Source organism: Schistocerca gregaria, chromosome 5, assembly GCF_023897955.1.
Source record: "Schistocerca gregaria isolate iqSchGreg1 chromosome 5, iqSchGreg1.2, whole genome shotgun sequence".
Classification (NCBI taxonomy): Eukaryota; Metazoa; Arthropoda; class Insecta; order Orthoptera; family Acrididae; genus Schistocerca; species Schistocerca gregaria.
The window spans coordinates 649,783,326-649,809,160 of NC_064924.1; the positions used below are offsets into that span (position 1 = coordinate 649,783,326).

Below are 25,835 nucleotides of genomic sequence, written 5' to 3' on the forward strand. Positions count from 1 at the left end.
ATAACTTCAATATAAATAGTGTCGTCACCATCAGCTTTATTTTGGAGCAGTAATGTGACTTCAGATGCGAACAATAAAATCACTTGCCCTGCCGCCTACTTTTCATAGTAATATGTAAACAACCGCCCGAAAGTTTATGAGTCACCTTTTTCTTGGTCGTCTAACGTTAAATCATTTTACCAAGAGATTGAAATATTTTATTTCAGATCCAGTGGGGTAAGGAAATACACTTGTTACTGCTGAACATATGCGTGTACCATTGGGTAACTTTCGTTTCTTTTGCAAAACCCCGTATGTGTAAGGGAATTAAACTTCACGAGAATTAATCATGTAATAGGTACACCCTTTAGTCTTACTGCTAACGTTAATGTAGGTAACGGATCTAGTAATGCTGTATATCTGTTTGGCGTTAGCATTGATCTGATGCTGAGGAGCTGACATATTATTTGTCATTCTGAAAGTTAAAATGTAAAAGAAACTGAAGATTTAAGTGCACTCTGTGGTTTATAACAAAAAGCATTGGAATCATGAAACATTTTAGATGATTACGAAACTGTTAAAGTGACTACCATATGCTTTACGATGAGAATAGCAAATCTAAGACTGGTAAAGTTTCACGATGGGGTGGAGTTGAATGATAACTTAACATCTGACTTGTGAAATCTTTCGCAACATGACTAAGTAACGATTACCATGGCTGTTTGTCTGAATCAAGAACCAAAGAATCTGTAGACCTGTGGATGCACTGACAAACATGGTACAGTGAAACCTGTCATCTAGCTTGTCCTAATATGAAAGGGCTGAAGCTATGCTCACCATAATCTTTGGTGTAATATGAGCAGAGTGAGGACGTAGTGTCTCCGTGCCACATAAAGTTCGATGTTACAACAGTCTACAGTGCACAGGAACATTGAGCTCTATTCGGATCCTCCAGTTGAGAGTAAAGCTCGCGGACTTCTCGTCTGTTCGGCTCCAAGATCCGTGACGAAGTATTACGTCTCAATTCTATAAGTACTGCCTGCTCCATTCTTCCTGCCAGCAAAGTTCTACCACCGGTCCCTCTGAAGTTGCTACAGCCTGCTGACGGTGTAATTGTTCCTTCAACAAAATATCCTTCCAAGAAAAGGTTAAACGTCAATAAGCCAACGTATTTAGTTTCCTCCTGCTTTTCTATAAAAAAAAGAAAGAAAAAACTTTCCGCTAAATTTATCCTCCGGAGATCACATCTGTAACACCAATCAGTGCTCTCTGTCAACAACCAGATAGCCTCGCATTACAGGTCCAGAGAAATTCTAAAAAACTATTCACAAGGCCGTTTACTGACTTTGCTGCAACTTCTGAACCTTTATGCCAGACGTCTTTCAATATGTTATTTCGGCTAGCTGGAGAACGGTTATCTGCTGAAGTATTCACCTTACTTTATTATATTCCGCGATCCTTGTGCTTACATCCCAATAACAGAGTTATGTCGACTGGAAGAAATGGTTTTACCTTGGCCGTTTACAGCACATACACTACACAGCACAGTAGCATGCCCACCTCTACACCACTCCCTCGAGCTGTTCTCCTCCCCTATCATAATTTATGGAGTTTACGAATACAGTTGGAAGTACACAATACTAGAAGCAAAAAAGTCTCAGGAAACATATGGTCGAAAATGCATACCTTAAGAGCTACGAGCAACTTTTCATCTTCGATCCTGTGAAGCAAATCTCTTCTACAGCAAACTCTTTGCTTTCCATGTTTTGAGAGATGTTAATGTGGACCAAAACAAGAAAAGAATACCAGTAAACATGTGCTCTAAATGTATACCTATGAGCACTAGCTCATCTTCGGTACTTGTAAACACAATTCTTCTAATGAACAACTGCTCACAACTTTTAAGGTATTCATTTTGAAGCAGATGTTTACTAGACATTTTTTCTTGTTTTTGTCCATACTACTACTTCCAAAAATGTGGGAAGCAAAGAGCTTCCAATAGAAGAGATCTGTTTCACAACTTGAAAGATGCAATTCCGACCCTATGTTTACTGAGACATTTTGCCTTCTAGTATCGTGTACTTTTAACTGTATGTGTTCACACAATTAATTTTGATACACCATGTAATTGTACAAAAGGCTGCATGTCCTCAGCTCCTCAGGGATAGTTCTGCTGAGACTCACTACAAGTCACCTTCCTCATATTTACAGCTCCCTTCATTTCGAAAGCTCGTCCACAAAAACCAAGTGCTACACCCAGTATCACGTTACATTACAGAAAATTAAAAGGACATGAAATAAACACATCGCTGTACTCTCATTAATCCCATTAAATTCACTCCATTTCACTGGAGTCACCTTATTAATATCACATTATTAATAACAAATTAATGAAATGTCTGTAATGAGCCGCACCAGGTGAGGTCAACAAGTTACATGACGACCACTGTCACTGGATGAGTGGAGGGTAAAACAAAAGGTATCGTAGCCAGCCACAACATGAAAATAAAGGTACTAACACAGAAGAAAACACATTCATCCGCATGGAAACCATCTTTACAGATGGCCATAAAGCTGAAGGCTACTTGATCATAAAAAATTGTCCGGGGTGCATATCAAATGCTCAGTTGGTCGAACCATTCAGTACTTCAAAAAGGCTAGAATTCGAATTACATTAGAAACCGTATAGAGGTCTGCTCTTCGCAACATGTGGTTCCATGATTAGTATCAAACTGAAGTGATAAATCATAACTTGACTGAACCTCAGCCCACGCACATAATGTGGCATGTTGATTTCTATGCTGTATCAGCGTTTATGACTGAAGTTTACAGTTTACTCTAATTGTTGCTAAGACAAAAATTTATTATTTTTGTTTTAGAATATCTACCAAAATAAACATGTAAACTCATGGAAGATATGCTAATCAAGTATTTAAGAATGATAACCAAGATACAGTTTGTAATGTATAATACACAAGCAGTGTGATAAAGAACATGATTGGAAATATATAAAACAGACATTTCAACTAGCATACCACTGATAAAATGATCTCTTATAACTACTCACGTTTTAATGTGTGACCTATATGGACCACGACGCGATAAATGTAGCAACATCAAACTCGAAAGTTAATGAAACGTCTAAATTTAATAGGTGGCCTATAAAAACATCGTTTGTATGTAAATTAATTTGCTACGGTACCGACCGTAAAATATGACTGAAAATAGGCATACCAAGTTACTACTTGGAAACAATTCGAACTATCCCAAGGATGAACTAGTGTTTTCTACTGTGATATTAAGTGCACATATTAGAACACAAATTATTAACTCTGCCCTCATTGATATTTTTTGTATGTCCATAATCTGTTTTAAACTCACATTGGCATGTAACTCAGGAACATTATTCGAACTGTTGGGTGTACAACATACATTGCGTTATTACACAACAAAATATACAAAGTCCATGCATCAATTAAAAATCAAAATATCCGTGTTAACGTATCGTTCTGTTCAAAGAAAATAAAAAACAGCCGGCCGGAGTGGCCAAGCGGTTCTAGGCGCTACAGTCCGGAACCGCGCGACCGCTACGGTCGCAGGTTCGAATCCTGCCTCGGGCATGGATGTGTGTGATGTCCTTAGGTTACTTAGGTTTACGTAGTTCTAAGTTCTAGGGGACTGATGACAACAGCAGTTAAGTCCCATAGTGCTCAGAGCCATTTGAACCTTACAAAAAAAAAAAAAAAAAAAAAAAAAAAAAAAAAAAAAAAAAAAAAAAAAAACAGTAGATGTGAACCTGGTCGGCGACTGTAGATACAACATTGTCACGCGAGAACGGTGGGGTATTCACATTGTCACACGATAAAGTGTACCATCACATAATCACGAAAGGATTTGGAGACAGATGTGAATCGTTTTTGAATGCATGCATGCAGTCATACATCGAAAACTGCGTGTGGCGCGACAGGCAGGTTCATCTTGGGCTGGATACAGCACACAGATCACTTCCAACTTCGGACATACGTGTTTCCGAAAAAAAGTGTCAGTGAGGCGGTCAACAGAGGGATATGACTGCAGCCACTTGTCTCCTTGCTATCGTTTCGAAGGTAACACTTGCTTTTTTATAGCTCCTCCCAAACATCGACGAGTTAATAATGTGTGTTGGTCATTCTGTGTTTGTCAAATCGACTGTATAATGCTAGTGAGGTGGTAGTGGTACCATCGAGGACCGAACATGTTTGTGTTGTGGAGTAGTGTTAACAGGTTGGTCCTCGCTACCCATGGGATTGGACTGCATATGTTAAGCAATGCAGTTTTCTACATATGATACCAGGTAGGTGTTGTCCCGAGTATGGTAAACTAACAGTGGCCAGACGGCATGGTATTGCCTCGTGGAACAGACAGGCTTTGCTATAAATCTCTCACAAGAAGGGTGAGTATAAGATTTCATCAATTATCATACTAGTCTCTCTGTATATGAAGCGCAGTAGGAATAAATGTCCATTTGTCAACAGACAAAAAGTTTGTGAGCACCGACGTAAAGAACAAGATGTTCCATACAGTTGCCATCAGACGACCTGCCACACTTCTACTAGTTGTGATGACGCCCATTGTAAAAGCCTTGGACCCTGTTTCCACACTTGCTGCCCGAGTCTCCATTTCAACCCTTCTCATCGTTTGTGATTCTATACAATACGCAAAACCATTTCCACAACAATAATTTACCAACACAACAATTATATCACAAAAATTTTAAAAAGTTCGTTCATGTTTTCCTTACTTATTTACGAGATGCATTCAAGTTCTAAGGCCTTCGATTTTTTTTCTAATTAACTACTCACCCGAAACCGATGAAGCTGGCTTTACTTCTCGACGTAATCACCCTGCAGACGTACACATTTTTCACAACGCTGGCGCCATGATTCCATGGCAGCGGCGAAGGCTTCTTTAGGAGTCTGTTTTGACGACTGGAAAATCGCTGAGGTAATAGCAGCACGGCTGGTGAATGTGCGGCCACGGAGAGTGTCTTACTGTGTTGAAAAAGCCAAATGTCACTAGGAGCCAGCTCAGGTGAGTAGGGAGCATGAGAAATCATTTCAAAGTTGTTATCACGAAGAAACTGTTGCGTAACGTTAGCTCGATGTGCTGGTGCGTTGTCTTGGTGAAACAGCACATGCGCAGTCCTTCCCGGACGTTTTTGTTGCAGTGCAGGAAGGAATTTGTTCTTCAAAACATTTTCGTAGGATGCACCTGTTACCGTAGTGCCCTTTGGAACGCAATGGGTAAGGATTACGCCCTCGATGTCCCAGAACATTTTTTCAGCACTGGCCGTTACCCGAAATTTTTTTGGTGGCGGTGAATCTGTGTGCACCCATTGAGCTGACTGGCGCAATGGCATCCACGTCTCATCCATTGTCACAACCGACAAAAAGAAAGTCCCATTCATGCTGCCGTTGCGCGTCAACATTGCTTCGCAACATGCCACACGGGCAGCCATGTGGTCGTCTCTCAGCATTCGTGACACTAGCCTGGATGACACTTTTCGCATTTTCAGGTCGTTATGCAGGATTTTGTGCACAGAACCGAGAGAAATGCCAACTCTGGAGGCGATCTTTTCAACAGTCATTTGGCGATCCCCCAAAACAATTCTCTCCACTTTCTCGATCATGTCGTCAGACCGACTTTTGCGAGCCCGTGGTTGTTTCGGTTAGTTGTCACACGATGTTCTGCCTTCATTAAACTGTCGCACCCACGAACGCACTTTCGACACATCCATAACTCCATCACCACATGTCTCCTTCAACTGAAGATGAATATCAATTGGTTTCACACCACGCAAATTCAGAAAACGAAAGATTGCACGTTGTTCAAGTAAGGAAAACGTCGCCATTTTAAATATTTAAACCGTTCTCGTTCTCGTCGCTGGCGGTAAAATTCCATCTGCAGTAGGGTGCTGCCATCTCTGGGACGTATTGACAATGAATGCGGCCTCATTTTAAAATAATGCGCATGTTTCTATCTCTTTCCAGTCCAGCGAAAAAAAATCGGAGGCCTTAGAACTTGAATGCACCTCGTACAAGTAATGCTGTTGTCCTATGCTAGTAATGCAACGTAGACGTTACAGAACATAAACTGAATCTCCCTTGTATAATGTTAAATTTTCTTTAAATTTACAAACAATTATATAAGGAGACAGTCTCAACTGCCACGTTAATTTTATTCCAAATAATGCATTTCGCCTGATTACGGCTTACTCAGATTCGTCAAAGTGTATCAAAGCAATGCGTATCACCAGATGGTGGGATGGTTAGTCAGAAAGAATTGTCGAACAAGACATACCATGTTCAGGTATTTTTAGACGCATAGAATAGTCCCATGTTAAAATACCAATACCACGGAAAGGGATTTTAAGTGAATTAAAATTCACTTAAAGTCTTATATCGCGGAGAATATACAACATATGAAACATAGGCTTTGTCAAAGACAAAACCGTATAAAGACGAAAAGCACCTTGTGGAATTGGCATGTTCATTCACACATGTAGCATTCCATTGCCCAATGGCCATTGCAAAAGGTGAATTTCTTCCGTATTTGGTTTAACTTTTGACGAAGCTTCCGTACACTGAAGTGGCAAAGTCATGGGATAGCGATGTGCCTATATACAGATAGTGGTAGTAATGCGTACACGAGGCATGAAAGGGTAATTGAATGGGAGAGCTGTCATTTGTATTCAGGTGTCTCACGTGAAAAAGTTTCCCACGTGATTATGAACGCACACGGGAATTAACAGACTTTGAACGCCACATGGTACTTGAGGCATTCCATGCCGCAAAACGTTAGGTAATTGAGTATTCCAATCGACATTGTCGAAATGTGTCAAGAATACTAAATTTCGGGCATTAACACTCACCACGGGCAACGCAGTCATCGACGGCCTTCACTTAAGGACGGAAAGAAGCACTGTTTGCGTAGAGTTGTCAGTGCTAACAGACAAGCAACGCTGCTTGAAATAACCGCAGAAATCAAAGCGGGGCGTACGACAAACGTATAAGTTGAGACAGTGATGCAAAATGTGGCGCTAATGGGCTGAGACTTTGCTAACAGCACGACATCGCCTGCAGCGGCTGTCCTGGGCTCGTGACCTTGTCGGTTGGACCGCAGAAGAGTGGAAAACCGTCGCTTGGTCGAATGAGCTGGTTGTGTTGTTGTTGTTGTCTTGAGTCCTGAGATTGGTTTGATGCAGCTCTCCATGCTACTCTACCTTGTGCAAGCTTCTTCATCTCCCAGTACCTACTGCCACCTACATCCTTCTGAATCTGCTTAGTGTAGACATCTCTTGGTCTCCATCTACGATTTTTACCCTCCACGCTGCCCTCCAATACTAAATTGGTGATCCCTTGATGCCTCAGAACATGTCCTACCAAACGATCCCTTCTTCTGGTCAAATTGTGCCACAAACTTCTCTTCTCCCCAATCCTGTTCAGTACTTCCTCATTAGTAAACTGATCTACCCATCTAATCTTCAGCATTCTTCTGTAGCACTACATTTCTTGTCCAAAATATTTATCGTCCATGTTTCACTTCCATACATAGCTACACTCCATACAAATACTTTCAGAAATGACTTCCTGACACATCTATACTCGATGTTAGCAAATTTCTCTCCTTCAGAAACGCTTTCCTTGCCATTGCCTGTCTACATTTTACATCCTCTCTACTTCGACCATAATCAGTTATTTTGCTCCCCAAATAGAAAATCTCCTTTACTACTTTAAGTGTCTCATTTCCTAATCTAATTCCCTCAACATCATCCGACTTAATTCGACTACATTCCATCATCCTCGTTTTGCTTTTGTTGATGTTCATCTTATATCCATTCCGTTCAACTGCTCTTCCAAGTCCTTTGCTGTCTCTGACAGAATTACGAGGTCATCGGCGACCCTCAACATTTTGATTTCTTCTCCATGGATTTTAATACCTACTACGAATTTTTCTTTTGTTTCCTTTACTACTCGCTCAATATACAGATTGAATAACATAGGGGAGAAATTACAACCCTGTCTCACTCCCTTCCCAACCACTGCTTCCCTTTCCTGTCCCTCGACTCTTATGACTGGTATCTGGTTTCTGTACAAATTGTAAATAGCCTTTCGCTCCCTGTATTTTACCCCTGCTACCTTCAGAATTTGAAAGAGAGTATTCCAATCAACATTGTTAAAAGCTTTCTCTAAGTCTACAAATGCTAGAAACGTAGGTTTGCCTTTCCTTATACTAGCTTCTAAGATAAGTCGTAGGGTCAATATTGCCTCAGGTGTTCCAAGATTTCTACGGAATCCAAACTGATCTTCCCCGAGGTCGGCTTCTACTAGTTTTTCCATTCGTCTGTAAAGAATTCGCGTTAGTATTTTGCAGCTGTGACTTATTAAACTGATAGTTCGGTAATTTTCACATCGGTCAACACCTGCGTTGTTTGGGATTGGAATTATTATATTCTTCTTGAAGTCTGAGGGTATTTCGCCTGTCTCATACATCTTTCTCACTAGATGGTATAGTTTTGTCAGGATTGCCTCTCCTAAGGCCGTCAGTAGTTCCAATGGATTGTTGTCTACTCCGGGGGCCTTGTTTCGACTCAGGTCTTTCAGTGCTCTGTCAAATTCTTCACGCAGTATCGTATCTCCCATTTCATTTTCATCCCTCTTCCATTTCCATAATATTGTCCTCAAGTACATCGGCCTTGTATAGACCCTCTATATACTCCTTCCACCTTTCTGCTTTCCATTCTATGCTTAAAACTGGGTTTCCAACTGAGCCGTTGATGTTCATACAAGTGGTTCTCTTATCTCCAAAGGTCTCTTTAATTTTCCTGTAGGCAGTATCTACCTTACCCCTAGTGAGATAAGCCTCTACATCCTTACATTTGTCCTCTAGCCATCCCTGCTTAGCCATTTTAAACTACCTGTCGTTCCCATTTTTGAGACGTCTGTATTCCTTTTTGCCTGATTCATTTACTGTATTTTTAAATTTTCTCCTTTTATCAATTAAATTCAATATTTCTTTCGTTACCCAAGGATTTCTACTAGCCCTCGTCTTTTTACCTACTTGATCCTCTGCTGCTTTCACTACTTCATCCCTCAAAGCTACCCATTCTTCTTCCACCGTATTTCTTTCCCCCATTTCTGTCAATTGCTCCTTTGTGCAATCCCTGAAACTCTGTACAACCTCTGGTTCTTTTAGTTTATCCAGGTCCCATCTCCTTAAATTCCCACCTTTTTCAGTTTCTTTAGTTTTAATCTACAGGTCATAACCAATAGATTGTGGTCAGAGTCCACATCTGCCCCTGGAAATGTCTTACAAATTAAAACCTGGTTCCTAAATCTCTGTCTTATATAATCTATCTGAAACCTGTTAGTATTTCCAGGCTTCTTCCATGTAAACAGCCTTCTTTTATGATTCTTGAACCAAGTGTTAGCTATGATTAAGTTGTGCTCTGTGCAAAAATCTACCAGGCGGCTTTCTCTTTAATTTCTTAGCCCCACTCCATATTCACCTACTACGTTTCCTTCTCTCCCTTTTCCTACTACCGAATTCCAGTCACCCATGACTATTAAATTTTCGTCACCCTTCACTATCTGAATAATTTCTTTTATTTGATCATACAATTTCTTCGTCATCTGCTGAGCTACTTGGCATATAAACTTGTACTACTGTAGTAGGTGTGGGCTTCGTATCTATTTTGGCCACAATAATGTGTTCACTATGCTGTTTGTAGTAGCTTACCCGCATTCCTGTTTTCCTATTCATTAGCAAACCTACTCCTGCATTACCCCTATTTGAATTTGTGTTTATAACCCTGTAGTCACCTGACCAGAAGTCTTGTTCCTCCTGCCACCGAACCTCACTAATTCCCACTATATCTAACTTTAACCTATCCATCTCCCTTTTTAAATTTTCTAACCTACCTGCCCGATTAGGGGATCTGACATTCCACGCTCCGATTCGTATAACGCCAGTTTTCTTTCTCCTGATAACTACATCCTCTTGAGTACTCCCCGCCCGGAGATCCGAATGGGAGACTATTTTACCTCCGGAATATTTTACCCAAGAGGACGCCATCATCATATAACCATACACTAAAGCTAAATGCCCTCGGGAAAAATTACGGCCGTAGTTCCCCCTTGCTTTCAGCTGTTCGCAGTACCTGTACAGCAAGGCCGTTCTGGTTATTTTTACAAGGACAGATCAGTCAATCATCCAGACTGTTGCCCCTGCAACTACTGAAAAGGCTGCTGCCCCTCTTCAGGAACCAGACGTTTGTCTGGCCTCTCAACAGATACTCCTCCGTTGTGGTTGCACCTACGGTACGGCTATCTGTATCGCTGAGGCATTCAAGCCTCCCCACCAGCGACAAGGTCCATGGTTCATGGGGGGGAGCTGGTTGTAGGGTGTTCGAATGTGACGCAGACCCCACGAAGCCACCGACCCAAGTTGTCAGCAAGGCACTCTGCAAGCTGATGATGGCTGCATAAAGGTGTGGGCTGTGTTTACGTGGAATGCGGTTGACCTCAGTTCCAATTGAACCAATCACTTTCTGGAAATGGTTATGTCCGGATGCTTGGAGACCATTTGCATCTATTCAATGACCTCATGTTCCTAAACAACGATGGAATTTTTATTTATGGCAATGCACGATATCAAAGGGCCACAGTTGATCGTGACTGGTTGGAAGCTCTTTCTGGACAATTCGAGGAATGATATTTTTTTTATTCACCGAAAACAGTAACAAAAATGGCTACAATGAAATAACATAAATAAGGTGACATAATTGCAGTCATAAATTACAGCATTCAAAAAATGAGTCTTCAGCAGTAGCATATTTTAGCACCTTCACTGTCACCTTCAACTGGTGGCAGTCCAGCGGCACATTTTCGTCTTCTGCAGCTGGTTCCTCACCATCATTTCCCAGACCCAAATTAACCATTCACTAAATCGTTGATGTGTGTTCCTTCCAGGATAAATTACGTGGACAGGATAGCAGTCCCGAACAGTGACATAGCAAAATATTTCTCTGCCTTGTTATTTTTGTCAGTTCCAGCCTTCGAAACTCATCTATAGGGACATCAAGATCTTCCTTTATATCAGACACCAGATGTTTCTCGCCATATTATTGTATCTGCTGTACTGCTGATTTATTTCTCATGTGTGACTTGCAGGTGAGGTTAGGGTCGGGAACGTGACCCAATCCATTCCATTTCTACTAGGAATCCAGTTCCTAACCTATACCCATTCGGTTGAAGAAAATTTGGAGCATGTTACCTATTTCTTATTGTGATTCTGATATTTGAGTATTTTCTTCAATTCATTTTCCATATACATCTTGTATTCAATATGTTCATCGCTCCCAATATTGTTAAAAACATAACTTTTATATTTGGCCATCAACCAAATCACTGCGTTATTTTTTGCCTGATGGTAGTAACATTCCTCTGGTCTGAAGAAAATGTTAGTCGGTTCATTGTTTGCTGAAGTTCTTGGTATTCGAGTAATTTTCTCCCTGATCTACCTCCAGTTGATAATCCGATCTCCACAAGTGTAACGATGAGGCACACTATCAACGAGGTTGCATTTGCTGCAGAGGTTTCTGTCACTTAAACCAATGGCAAAGAGACGCTCTTAGTGCTGATAATGTTATTGACTACCTTGTACCACGCTGTTCTCAAGTCAGACGAAAGAACATCACAACTCATGTTTTCCCAGACCACATTCCATGCTATTCCAGCATATTTGGTTTCTGTGTTTCCGTCTTTCAGCTAAAATCGCCTTTGCTGTAACGTTTTTGGTGTTTCAAATCTTTTTTCTGAGATAACTTAGTTCAAGATAATACTCCCTAATGTGTTTCAGCTTCAAACCTATTTTTTCTACATTTATCGGCGGCTCTACACTTTCTGGCCTGACAATATGGTATAGTTTTGCTGTAATGCACCCTGGATCATTACACATTATGCTCCATGTTCTTTTGACATACAATGCCATCGCTTTAGACTTGATGTCGGCTAGACCCATTCCTCCATTGCTTGGATCCAAAACTGCTGTCTTCACCGGCACTCGAAACAATTCTCCTTGGCCATCCTGATCGCCCTTGGGACATGTATAATTGAGATGTCAATTCGTGTAAAAAGTCCTGCACTGGCACGGCGGCTAAGGAGGTAGCATGGCTCAGTATTTCTGCATGGGACTTCCACGAACTTGTTGGGTCGGCGCCATGTCGATTTACTGCACTACGCAGGTTCAAAGGCGGTTCGATACAATGTTTCGGGATATTCCATGACTTCTATCACCTCTGTATATAGTTTGCTGGATTTCTCCACCATAAAGACGGCATGGTATGAGTGATAGACTCGTAATTCAACTCGATTTGTAGCCAAAAAATATTTGGAGATCATAAGATGACAGTGTCTGCTGTCGAAAATGGTTGCCAGTAATAAATATTACTTGATGCGATCTTGCTACAAAGAGTTTTTCAAGTTACATATAGATCGCTCGATCCATTTTCTTAACATGAGAAATTCAAATACCTTTTCTGTAAACCAGTATGTGTCACATTTTTGTTTTTGAATGTCTCATTTACATATTGCCTGATAAGTCATCACACTCCTTGGTAATTCATGCGCTGAGGATGAATAATTGTATAATGGTAACACGGTACAGTGGAATAATAACCATAGCAAAACCAATAAACCTCGATCCTATAAAAAAAAACTTCACTATTTAAATCAGGTTCAAGCCTTATTACAATAGATATGAGTTATGCCTAAATATTTGACGTTAAGTATGCAAGAAGGATACAACATAGAAAAGGACTGAAATAATATTTCAAGGTAATAGGAAGTCGCTAAATATTCTCCTTACTAAATACATAAGTACAGTATGGGTAATCTGCTCTGCGTTTTAAGCAAAAGTTAGTTTTTCAAACATCTCCATGTTTGTGATGTTATATCTCCTGAACCCTTTCTCGTACCATAACAAAATCTTGCAGCAACATTCAGTAATATTTGTTGATACTATATGTAGACTGTGTTACGAAAAGAGTTAATAGTAATGAAGCAATAAAGTAAAACGTCATGCCCGTTGCTGCAGTTTTACTAGACGGACAGTTTATGCTTTTTAATACTATCCTGTGCAGTATCAAAGGTTTTAAGTCATTATCAGGAATACTGGCATTTCAGCATATGCCAACTACTGTCCCTTAACTCTTCCCCTTTTTAACAATCTGAATTTTATCGTTTTCTATTTTATCGCTTATTATTGTTGTAATGCCTTTTATACGCTATACGCTCTTTACAGCCTTCAACTTTTGTATACCCCTTAATTTTATGCTGTTCAATTAATTATTGAAAACTAGTGTCTGCCGACATCAGCGACACCTGGTGAACTTACGTCACAAACTTCTTGTGGCTACTAATGACAACATGACTCGTGGGTCTGATGTTATTTACATAAATTTGGCGACGCTGGTGCTGATTGTGCATTTAACATTTGACGATGACACAATGGCTGCCTCCCATTAGGACTTTCTTTTTATAATACAGGTATACCTCTTCATCCTTAAACTGCACAAATGCATATATTTGTCCGCGACGCGACTTTTCATTATGGACTATTTATTGTTTTTAATCTGTAGACAATCGGTGAGTGTATTTATTTCTTTTCCCACTTTTTGCTGCAGATCTGATGATGGTCATTTTAGACCGACACCGGTAATCTGTTAACAAAACGTTTGTGACCTTAGGCGTAAATTAAAGGAAACTTAGTGAAAAAATAGCTTGCTACGAACTTCTTTCCTTTCATCATTTTGTGGAGGGAGTCAGAGGCCTAATGCTTCCAACAGGTTTTATACTATGCGTAAAGTTTCTTGGAAGTCGCTAAGTGTTCCCATTTTCTAATACTAGATGAAAATATTCTGGGCAATTTGCTCGTTGTGGGTTATGCGCTTCGGAACATGTACACAGTTTCTTATTGTAGTACTTGCATTGCTGTGTTGAACATTTGCCACAGGACTATACCTCTTAATGTGCACTTTATGACAGCATATCATTTTTTTAATTCGACCAGTAATAACATGAAACACTCGGAATCAAATTTATTATTTAAAACTTCCGGGCTAAGAGGTCATGGCCGAACAGTAGTAATTTTTCCCAGGTGGCAACGAAACGTCAGGGGTAAGAGTTACTACTGTTAGACAACGGCTTCTTAGTCCGGAAGTTTCAATTAACTAGACGCCGGCCGTAAAAGCCTACACGATACAACTAGATTTATGTTACACGTGCAAGCTGTTAGATAGGCAACCTTTACCTGGATCTCTGCATAGGTTAGACATTTTGTCATATACACTCCTGGAAATTGAAATAAGAACACCGTGAATTCATTGTCCCAGGAAGGGGAAACTTTATTGACACATTCCTGGGGTCAGATACATCACATGATCACACTGACAGAACCACAGGTACATAGACACAGGCAACACAACATGCACAATGTCGGCAGTAGTACAGTGTATATCCACATTTCGCAGCAATGCAGGGCTCCTATTCTCCCATGGAGACGATCGTAGAGATGCTGGATGTAGTCCTGTGGAACGGCTTGCCATGCCATTTCCACCTGGCGCCTCAGTTGGACCACCGTTCGTGCTGGACGTGCAGACCGCGTGAGACGACGCATCATCCAGTCCTAAACATGCTCAATGGGGGACAGATCCGGAGATCTTGCTGGCCAGGGTAGTTGACTTACACCTTCTAGAGCACGTTGGGTGGCACGGGATACATGCGGACGTGCATTGTACTGTTGGAACAGCAAGTTCCCTTGCCGGTCTAGGAATGGTAGAACGATGGGTTCGATGACAGTTTGGATGTACCGTGCACTATTCAGTGTCCCCTCGACGATCACCAGAGGTGTACGGCCAGAGTAGGAGATCGCTCCCCACACCATGATGCCGGGTGTTGGCCCTGTGTGCCTCGGTCGTATGCAGTCCTGATTGTGGCGCTCACCTTCACGGCGCCAAACACGCATACGACCATCATTAGCACCAAGGCAGAAGCGACTCTCATCGCTGAAGACGACACGTCTCCATTCGTCCCTCCATTCACGCCTGTCGCGACACCACTGGAGGCGGGCTGCACGATGTTGGGGCGTGAGCGGAAGACGGCCTAACGGTGTGAGGGACCGTAGCCCAGCTTCATGGAGACGGTTGCGAATGGTCCTCGCCGATACCCCAGGAGCAACAGTGTCCCTAATTTGCTGGGATGTGGCGGTGCGGTCCCCTATGGCACTGCGTAGGATCCTACGGTCTTGGCGTGCAACCGTGCGTCGCTGCGGTCCGGTCCCAGGTCGACGGGCACATGCACCTTCCGCCGACCACTGGCGACAACATCGATGTACTGTGGAGACCTCACGCCCCACGTGTTGAGCAATTCGGCGGTACGTCCACCCGGCCTCCCGCATGCCCACTATACGCCCTCGCTCAAAGTCCGTCAACTGCACATACGGTTCACGTCCACGCTGTCGCGGCATGCTAAAGACTGCGATGGAGCTCCGTATGCCACGGCAAACTGGCTGACACTGACGGCGGCGGTGCACAAATGCTGCGCAGCCAGCGTCATTTGACGGCCAACACCGCGGTTCCTGGTGTGTCCGCTGTGCCGTGCGTGTGATCATTGCTTTTACAGCCCTCTCGCAGTGTCCGGAGCAAGTATGGTGCGTCTGACACACCGGTGTCAATGTGTTCTTTTTTTCCATTTCCAGGAGTGTAGGTGCTTAGTGACAAGTGTGACTGATTTTAGCTGAAAGGTAAGTTTTGCTAAAGATCCGTTTTTTCTGCACGCTAATTGCTGTCTCCGTTATGCCCCCAGACGATAGTGATGTACCCGACGCCCAACGTGGTGACGTGCACGCTGAGGGTGTGGCTGCGCGAGATCGGTTTCTCGCTCACGTACGGCGCCCTCATGCTCAAGACGTGGAGGTGAGTTCACATTCTCCTTATCCCTTAATTCTGTTTCATTTGTATTAGTACATATCAAACGTAAGTGGTGGAGCTACGGTAATTTCTGAAACGACTAACAAATCCTCCTACACAGAATCGCAGTGGCTCAAGGATGCAACAATTTGATAAAAAATCGAAAACATATTGCCGCGTTGGCCGCTGTGCGCCTGTTAGGCTGCATGGTGCAACCCGTTGCTGCCGGCCCGCCAGCAGGTACGCGCGCTCTTAAAACAACTACAGTGCGCGTACGATATTCTGTTCCGCTGTGAGCTATATCTGCAACAGCATTGAAGCACCATGCCTCGTCGACGTGTCTATCGTCAACGTCGCCATCGCATGTCAGTCTACAAACACATAATAAGCCTGAAGAATAAACTGGGTACAAATGGAACTGCACAAAGTGTGATAATGAATGGGACAATATTTTTTAGTGGATGTCGGGTTAATTTTAGTCTTGATGTTGGCACTGGGAGTACTGGAAGTGGATAGTTTTCTCTCGCTATCGTTCGATGTGAGGATGGCTCTCTACCTAGATTGGAGTCATTTGCCGACCGAGATGTTATCGCTTACAATATTTTGTGGATATTCATAGTTTGTTTGGAAAATATAAAATAAAAAAAATATGTCGTTTAGAAACACGTCTCCATCCACAGATGACTAGAACAGTCTGAATTGCAAAATTAATTATAGCAATCTTCTAGCATACTTTTTCTAATGTTCTTCTAACTATAATATTACGTCCCAAAATATTAAAATAAAACAGTTACTCCTCTAGTAAACCGAACTAAAATTTGTAAGTTATTACGAAACACTATATGCGTTTTCTTACGGAGTGGGTTGTATAGTTAACTGTAAACTGATTTTGTAAAACTTCAGTTTAAATAACAATTGTCTCTCTTCTTCTAGCTGGAATTAATTTAGGGGTCAGTAAATCAATGTCGCCTCAAGTAGGGGTTTGAGAGAATATGTTATTTAAATTTCTACTTTACATTTTTGTGCAGAGCATTACAGTAAGGATTGAACGTGTATTTAAATTAAACTTTGTGGATGGGAGAACAATAATCGGAAAAATCTACACGGAGTTCTATTTATCAACTCCATAGCTCCGTCTCTAATTTATTCTTTCCTTTCCCATAAAGGTACTTGACGGACTGGCCCCTTCAGAGTTTTAGCAGTATTTTAAGGCCATTACCCGGGTGTAAATTATCAATTAACTAAGCTGTATGGCGCAGTTCCATAATAAAGCAAAACATCGAGAATTGACGCTTGGGTATTTGCAGATCTCTGGTGGTCTGAATCACAGGCTAGTTTAGGAACGAAGCCAGCTGCAGCTGGATGCGTAACGGTAAGTCTTGCAGTTTGAAAGCGGTTGGTGCGCGTCTCCTAGTTGCAAATGTTTTGTTTATTATTATTGGAATTCGATGCATGTTATCAAACGAAAAGTTACGTAACTTATAACAACAACGACGTATTTTAATTTCGAATTAGGCGGGGCGTTTAATAAGTTGTGCAACACTTCTTTTTCTAATTTCGATTGAAAAATGCAGAATTTATCGTGGGCATTGTAGAGTACTCCCTCTTCAGCCCCCATAGTCTCCAGAAGTCCCGAAAGGGGGCGGCGCTATACGTGGCCTTTAAAATAGCGTCTTCAACAGAGGGGCGCTGCTGGGGAAGAGGTGTCGTTGAGTTTGTCTTTAGCGGAAAACCAGAGCGTCGCATGCAGTAACAGGCGCTTGTAGAATGTCAACCGAGACAGGGCAGGGAACAAAACCACTGTGAACAGTTGAGTGAGGCGTCTGTCATCATCGCAACAAAGTAGCGCAGACTAGTGCAAACCTGTCCTATCTCCCGCTTACCGGCCAGTCGTTCACAGCTGTGAGTCATGGAATGTTGATACTTGCGAATGCTCTCATTCGAGGTATTTAGCTGGTCACTATAAAACACCTCGCTGTTTAACTGGACGTCACTGTTGGTCGTGAGAACACACTCGTAGACCAGGTGTGGAACTCGAAGGTGTGTTCTCGATGGGCTCCTCGCCGCGTAACGAAAAGACCAAGAAGATTAATGATGGCCCATCTGTGGTGAGTTACTTGCTCGTTAAGAGGCTGCTCGTGACAATTATTTTGTCGAACATCGTCGCAGGCCCTTAAAGATGGCACCACGCCCCTTATCCTCATTAGGAAATGTTAGAAGCCGCACATTCAGTTGGTAAAGTCATGGCAACGGCCCTCTTGTTCTCTGAAGCGGTTATTCAGTTTGATTTCCTTCCTCATGGCGCTACTACCAACTCGGAAGTGTGCTGCGCTACCTGCGGGAAGTTAAAGAAACGACTTCAGCGTCTTCGTTGCCACAATAACGCAAACGAATTTCTACTTCTCCTTAGCAACACAAAGCTTCAAGCACTTTCGGAACCCGAGAGTAGCTCACAAAACTTCATTGGACTGTACATATAACACGTCAGCCTTAGTTGCAACTGCGGCTGACGTGTTATATGTTCAATTATCACAGTTGCTGGCAGGGCTGCACGATGTTAAAAATTCTGATTGGACTGTTCTTCCTCAACCACCCTACAGCGCGGTTCTAGCACCTTCAGACTTCCATATGTTTCACCCAATGAAAGATGCATTCAGAAAGATATAGTACATAAATGATGGGAATAATATTGACGCAGCAGAACCTTATCTTCCACGTCGACAAGTAGAGTGGTGTCATGCGGGTATACAGACCCTCCAACTAACAAGGCATAAGGCCGTTGCATTCAATGGAGATAATGTTGATAAAAAGGCTTTTAGAGATCACAGTGGTGAAATTATATGGTTTATTGGACTCGTGAATCAAAACTCACCTACTACTAATGACACGAAGAAAATACAAAGTACGCAATCGAAAAATAGAAAAAAAATGTATACTTAAACAACATTGTTCAGTATTTGGAAGGGAAAGAAGTTTTTAATTTTCCGTTATGCTTCCCATTGTTAACATATTTTAATTTATTGGGAATAATTGTATTTTCACTGCATTAGTAATTACAATTGAACATTTCATTCTTATTTAAAATCATGTTTCAGCATTTGTTAATTAATATTTTCATCGGATATCAAAAGTGAAATTGAAATAAAAGTAGAAAAATATTGCTGTAGAACCGCTCAGACCAGCGGCAATTCACCTGCACCACTTTTATGCTATGCACTAAGATATCGGCAGTAGTATTTTAGATACTCGAAATGTTTTATAGATAGCAAAGCTCTAAAAATCTCCAAATCATCTAACGTGATTCACTTTCTTGAGGGGAAGGGGCATAATTGCATTGTACTGCTTTAGGAAATGGAATTCCATCCACTGAGCCTCAAGTCCTCTAAACGTGAAGAAAATGGTAGAAAGTTCTCGTTTTCAGACAATATAGATTAACAAGTATAGTGTGTGTGTGTGTGTGTGTGTGTGTGTGTGTGTGTGTTTCTGTGTGTGTATGCTTAATGCTACCTGTACACTCTCCGAAGGCAATGCGTAAAGAATTCCCCTGTTTGTTCATAATTGACCAAGAAGACCGCAGTAAGTCTGCTTGATGGTACTTCAGCCAAATTATTTACACTTTACTCCGTTTTCTAATTTTTCATATTTCCCTTAATAACTGGCGCTACCGCGATTCCTCTACACCTCTGAACGTTGAAGTGAAACGTGTTAATATTAACACTTTTCACTAGCAGGTCTTCCTTGCCATGTGCTTAACACGACAGAGCTTACGAGGAGTTCCACTTCAACCGCCTATTGCTCTTTTCCGTCTTCTGCGTCTTTTGTCTTGCCTGGACCTCCCGACCATATTCCTGCATGCACATCCAACGCAGCTCGTACGCTTGTTATATAACATTATAAACTGTGAATATAGTACCCTGCAGTGTTCAGACAGGTTCTGTACACTTTTGCGTTCTTAGTGCTACAGATTCCATTGCCAAGTGAATAAAGGCCTCACCTTCAATAGCTGACTCCTATTTGATCAGTTTGTTCACCCATGAATTTGCGTTCTTTATAAATTTATTAACTGACATGTACTCTATTTCAAGATAGTTAAATACAATACTGATGCACTTTCTAGAGATCGCTAGTAATCGAAATCACAAGCGCGGTACCAATCAACACCCGAATCATACGTGGGTTAGAAAATCGCAGCAATCACTACTCAGCAGACCAACAAAATAAATTTTCAATTGACACCTCTGTATGGCCTAAGGAACTCAGATACAAAAGTTTTCATTCTGCTGTGTGTAATATAAAAACCGAATGACTGATTTATTATATGAAACACATCGGTAAACCTAACTATTAGCATACACTAAAACATCAGTTAATGGTTATAGTGACAAATAATATTAATTTTATAAGCGTTTCTCGTTAACGGTGGCAGTAATCTTACAATAATCTCCAACAACAGACATTCAGTGTATAGCTGTTATAAAGCTTGTTTCATGAACCAACAATAAACTGCTATGTGTCATCTTAGATGTATCTTATGTCACATACCATTACATTTAAGTTGGAAGTGAGGAAATAGTGGCTGTCTTGCTTAAGTTTTCATACACGGAGAACAACTTCCAAAATAAAATCCAACTTCACACCCTCTGAGACATGCAAAACGTCGTTGGTACTACAAGATATAACATTTGTGCTCCATGATAACATCGCTGTACTTTGGACATTTGTCACATAACTGACTAAGGGAATAATTTTTAACAAGTCTGACAACTTTGTGGCGTTGATTATTCAGAGAGAACACTATGTATTACTCGCATTTCGAGTTCACGGCGTAAGATTTAGATACATTCTGGCAGCAGTACATTATTTTCCAGACAGCGCTCATTTGCAAGGAACACTGCCAATAACAGCTGGTGTTATAAGTATGAGATAACCGTTTACCAAGTAATAGAATCGTCACCAGGACTCTCTATGTTTAGTGTTTGGGCTCATCTTATTAGAAACATACTTATAGTGAATTCTATCATTTAAATTGCTGCCATCTCACATAACATAATTTCTGTTAATTTAGTATTGCATTTATTATTTAACATTATTCTGTTAGGACCTCCAGATCCTCTGTTTGGTCAGATCAGAATTTGACTCAATAATATTTTAAAATTTATAAGTCAGTTTATATGTGTAATAATGATATTATAAATAAAATAGCAGTAATACGAATATCAGTAACAGCTGGACTAGAAAGCGATCTCCATACGTGGAGCATGTTTCCAAAAGGTACCAAATCGAATAGGGCAAGCTGAACAGAGTAGAAAAACTCCCTGTAGGAACAATAGTCCTCGTATGCAAATCGTAGTTGTGATACAACTTTTAGAGAAATTTAGGGTATTCCTCATTATTATTGTACAGTCAGTGGTAATTTAATTTTGGATTTGGTACTTATCGGCGTGAAAATAATTTTAAAAGTGTACAAATTATACTTGAAAAACAAATATCATTTAATACTCATATAATTTGTGACATTTATCACAAATTACTTTAGATGACAAGTTTACCAATCAAAAATTTAAAACATAATTTATCTTTGTTTAGAGCATAAATGATCATATATTTATTCTCTACTTGAACTTCTAGAATGGGATACACTTCAGTTTACGCACAACAATTTTTTGTGAGTTGCTACGGAATAGTATTTTAAGAATGATTATGCATATAGAAATCAAATTTTCGTAGTTTTACTGATATTCGGTTCCAAACATCAATCACCAGTCCTCATTATGTAATCGTACATCATTAAATTCTACCATGCCTTTGTAAAAAGAGATTTGATTACTTTCAGATTTCATGGTAGGTACACCAGGTCATTTACGTTTTCCTGTTTTACCCAACTACTATCAGTTAAAACGTTTACTAGATACAAAATGCAATCATTCCCTACCTTACATTCTACATTTGCAAACTCGTCTCGTTACATATGTAGCATGCAGACCAACTGGTCCTGATAAATTGTGAACAGTGAGAGTTTAGCCTCACTAATTTTGAAGGCTTTTGCTTTGGAACTGGTATTTGACCGAATTCTGGCCAACTAACCGAGAAAAAAATCATAACTCAGGGCATAAAGTGTTTCTACTGTATCAAAAACGTTGTCATATTTTTATGGGAGCATTACATTTACATCTTTGGAATTTATAGGTTGCGAAAAGACCTATCTAGAGACATGTATGAATGACCATGTACAGGAAAAACCACTCAATCCGTAATCCGTGTCGTGATGAAAATGAAATAGAATAATTTTTGTTCATACCCAATTCCCACACAACAATGACATAACATTTGTAAAACTGGCTTGAAAAATCGCACAAGCATGAACTAGTACTCTCTGGAGCCCTATCACCTTCACTCCTAAGCCATCTATGAAGATACATCGCGTTTGGTGAAATGCCACACAGCTAGATCAGTGCAAGAAGATTTGGTACTACTTGCAATGAAAGTTCAACACGTGTCGGTACGTTTGGTGTAAAATACTAGACCTAACAATCTTTTTTAAGGTATTTAGTATTTTTTGCTAGAAAATAGTTACTTGAGACGTGCAACAAGCTATTTGGTAGAGACTGCTAAAATTATTTGAAGTTTTTGGATCTGGTAGCTTTTGGAAGCCAACGCTATGTATATACTTGAGCATTTGAAATAATACTACCGACTAGTATGTGATAACAACTGCAATACAAAACTAAGACTAATAGCATGATACTAATAACAATAACAGCAATAATACACTCCTGGAATTTGAAATAAGAACACCGTGAATTCATTGTCCCAGGAAGGGGAAACTTTATTGACACATTCCTGGGGTCAGATACATCACATGATCACACTGACAGAACCACAGGCACATAGACACAGGCAACAGAGCATGCACAATGTCGGCACTATTACAGTGTATATCCACATTTCGCAGCAATGCAGGCTGCTATTCTCCCATGGAGACGATCGTAGAGATGCTGGATGTAGTCCTGTTGAACGGCTTGCCATGTCATTTCCCCCTGGCGCCTCCGTTGGACCAGCGTTCGTGCTGGACGTGCAGACCGCGTGAGACGACGCTTCATCCAGTCCCAAACATGCTCAATGGGGGAGAGATCCGGAGATCTTGCTGGCCAGGGTAGTTGACTTACACCTTATAGAGCACGTTGGGTGGCACGGGATACATGCGGACGTGCATTGTCCTGTTGGAACAGCAAGTTCCCTTGCCGGTCTAGGAATGGTAGAACGAAGGGTTCGATGACGGTTTGGATGTACCGTGCACTATTCAGTGTCCCCTCGACGATCACCAGAGGTGTACGGCCAGTGTAGGAGATCGCTCCCCACACCATGATGCCGGGTGTTGGCCCTTTGTGCCTCGGTCGTATGCAGTCCTGATTGTGGCGCTCACCTGCACGGTGCCAAATACACATACGACCATCATTGACACCAAGGCAGAAGCGACTCTCATCGCTGAAGACGACACGTCTCCATTCGTCCCTTCATTCACGCCTGTCGCGACACCACTGGAGGCGGGCTGCACGATGTTGGGGCGTGAGCGGAAGACGGCGTAACGGTGTGCGGGACCGTAGTCCAGCTTCATGGAGACGGTTGCGAATGGTCCTCGCCGATACTCCAGGAGCAACAGTGTCCCTAATTTGCTGGGAAGTGGCGGTGCGGTCCCCTACGGCACTGCGTAGGATCCTACGGTCTTGGCGTGCATCCGTGCGTCGCTGCGGTCCGGTCCCAGGTCGACGGGCACGTGCACCTTCCGCCGACCACTGGCGACAACATCGGTGTACTGTGGAGACCTCACGCCCCACGTGTTGAGCATTTCGGCGGTACTTCCACCCGGCCTCCCGCATACCCACTATACGCCCTCGCTCAAAGTCCGTCAACTGCACATACGGTTCACGTCCACGCTGTCGCGGCGTGATACCAGTGTTAAAGACTGCGATGGAGCTCCGTATGCCACGGCAAACTGGCTGACACTGACGGCGGCGGTGCACAAATGCTGCGCAGCTAGCGCCATTCGACGGCCAACACCGCGGTTCCTGGTGTGTCCGCTGTGCCGTGCGTGTGATCATTGCTTGTACAGCCCTCTCGCAGTGTCCGGAGCAAGTGTGGTGGGTCTGACACACCGGTGTCAATGTGTTCTTTTTTCCTTTTCCGGGAGTGTAGTAGCAGCAGAAATGTAAACGCAGTAAAGTGTAAGGTTACAGGATAGGAATATAACGGACGAAGTTATGAGAAACGGGAACTTATTCACTCTGCCTGATTTATGGGCTTAGGAAATTGTGAATGTCTAGTTGGAAAGGAGGTTCCGTAATTGTGCCGCCGTAAAGGCTGAGTGCAACAATAAGAACAGGTTTATTGTTGTTCTACGACATTTGTTATCAGGTGCCTTTAGAAGAAAGAGGTGTGACTGATTTCCCTGATACTGTGAGAGAGGCAAAGCAACATGGTTCCGCTTTTAGTTATTCTTTCCCTTTTACATAATCAACGGCGTAGATTTCAAGTTCTCCACTCAGTGCTAGATCGGAGAATTGTTCGAGTGAGAGCTTTACATGTAGAGAATACATTCAGAGATGCAAAACAAGGTATGAGGTATAGAATAGAATACAGAAATGAAAGCGTGGAACTGGAAACTATGTGCAGCTCATCTGTCTGCCCTACGCACACTTTTTCAGGATATCTGTGATATTTCGGGTGCGGTCGGCGAAAGCGATCAAGATCACCGACTTCGACCTGCTGAAGCGGCTCGGCGTGATCGTGGCCGTGTTCAGCGTCTTCCTGGTGATCAGGACGCTGGTGGCGCCGCCGCACGTGATCGTGGGCCGCACCGCCGACGACCTGAAGGCCTACCTGTGCCGCAGCGACTGGTGGGACCACTCCTTCACCACCAGTGAGTACTGAGTACGGGGGCAGCGGCTGCCGCCGCTCGCTTTCTGCCTCTTTGTCGTACCCCACACATCAGATTAAGAGGCCTGAGCAATTATGCTGTAAAAACTGTAACGCCAAGTTGCCAAGTACTCCTGTTCTTAACGGGTTCCGTTTCCTGATATCCGAACAGTATAATGTTTCCCACAATACAGAAGTCTCTCATCTAGCACCGCATATTGATTAAGTTCAGTCTCATTATCTTTCTCAGAGAATGGAAGTCAACGATATCGGAATTGATTGTCGACATGAGTTGGTTACAGTAGTGAGAACTTCATACGATTTTTCACCTCTGCTTATGTTCATATTATTTATGGCCGAAAGAATAAAGGGAACAAACAAATATTTAATAAGACAGTTTGCTAGATCTGATTGTTGCCAGCATAATATTTAAAGTACATAGATAGTCAGGCAGCAGTTAGAGTTGACGGTAAATGGACTTCATGGTTCAGAGTAGTTTCAGGGGTAAGACAAGGCTGCAACCAGTCTCCACTGTTGTTCATATTATTTATGGGTCATATGTTGAAAACAATAGTCTGGCTGAGATACGTGAACACAAAATAAGTAGTCTTGCGTATGCGGATGACTTAGTTGTGATGGCAGTTTCGATTGAAAGATTGCAAAGTAATATGTCAGAGCTACACCAGAAATGTAACGACTATGGTAAGAAGATTAGCATCTCCAAAACGAAAGTAATGTTAGTGGGAAACAAATATAAACGGATTGAGTGCCAAATAGGAGGAACATATTTAGAACAGGTGGATGGTTTCAAGTACTTAGGTTCCATATTCTCACAGGATGGCAGCATAGTGAAGCAACTGGAAGTGGGGTGTAGCAAAGCTAAAGCAGTGAGCGCTCAGCTAGGATCTACTCTCTTCTGCAAGAACGAAATTAGTAC

At 41.9% G+C, this 25,835-nt stretch overlaps 1 protein-coding gene across 1 annotated transcript in view; it reads left to right on the top strand.

Moving 5' to 3' along the window:
- LOC126272875 (probable G-protein coupled receptor CG31760) overlaps positions 1 to 25,835 on the top strand; it is a 644,703-nt gene that overhangs the window by 500,024 nt on the left and 118,844 nt on the right. The window contains exons 6-7 of the mRNA XM_049976099.1: positions 15,882 to 15,991; positions 24,688 to 24,902. Coding sequence (XP_049832056.1) covers positions 15,882 to 15,991; positions 24,688 to 24,902 — 325 coding nt within the window. The remainder of the gene's footprint in view (positions 1 to 15,881; positions 15,992 to 24,687; positions 24,903 to 25,835) is intronic.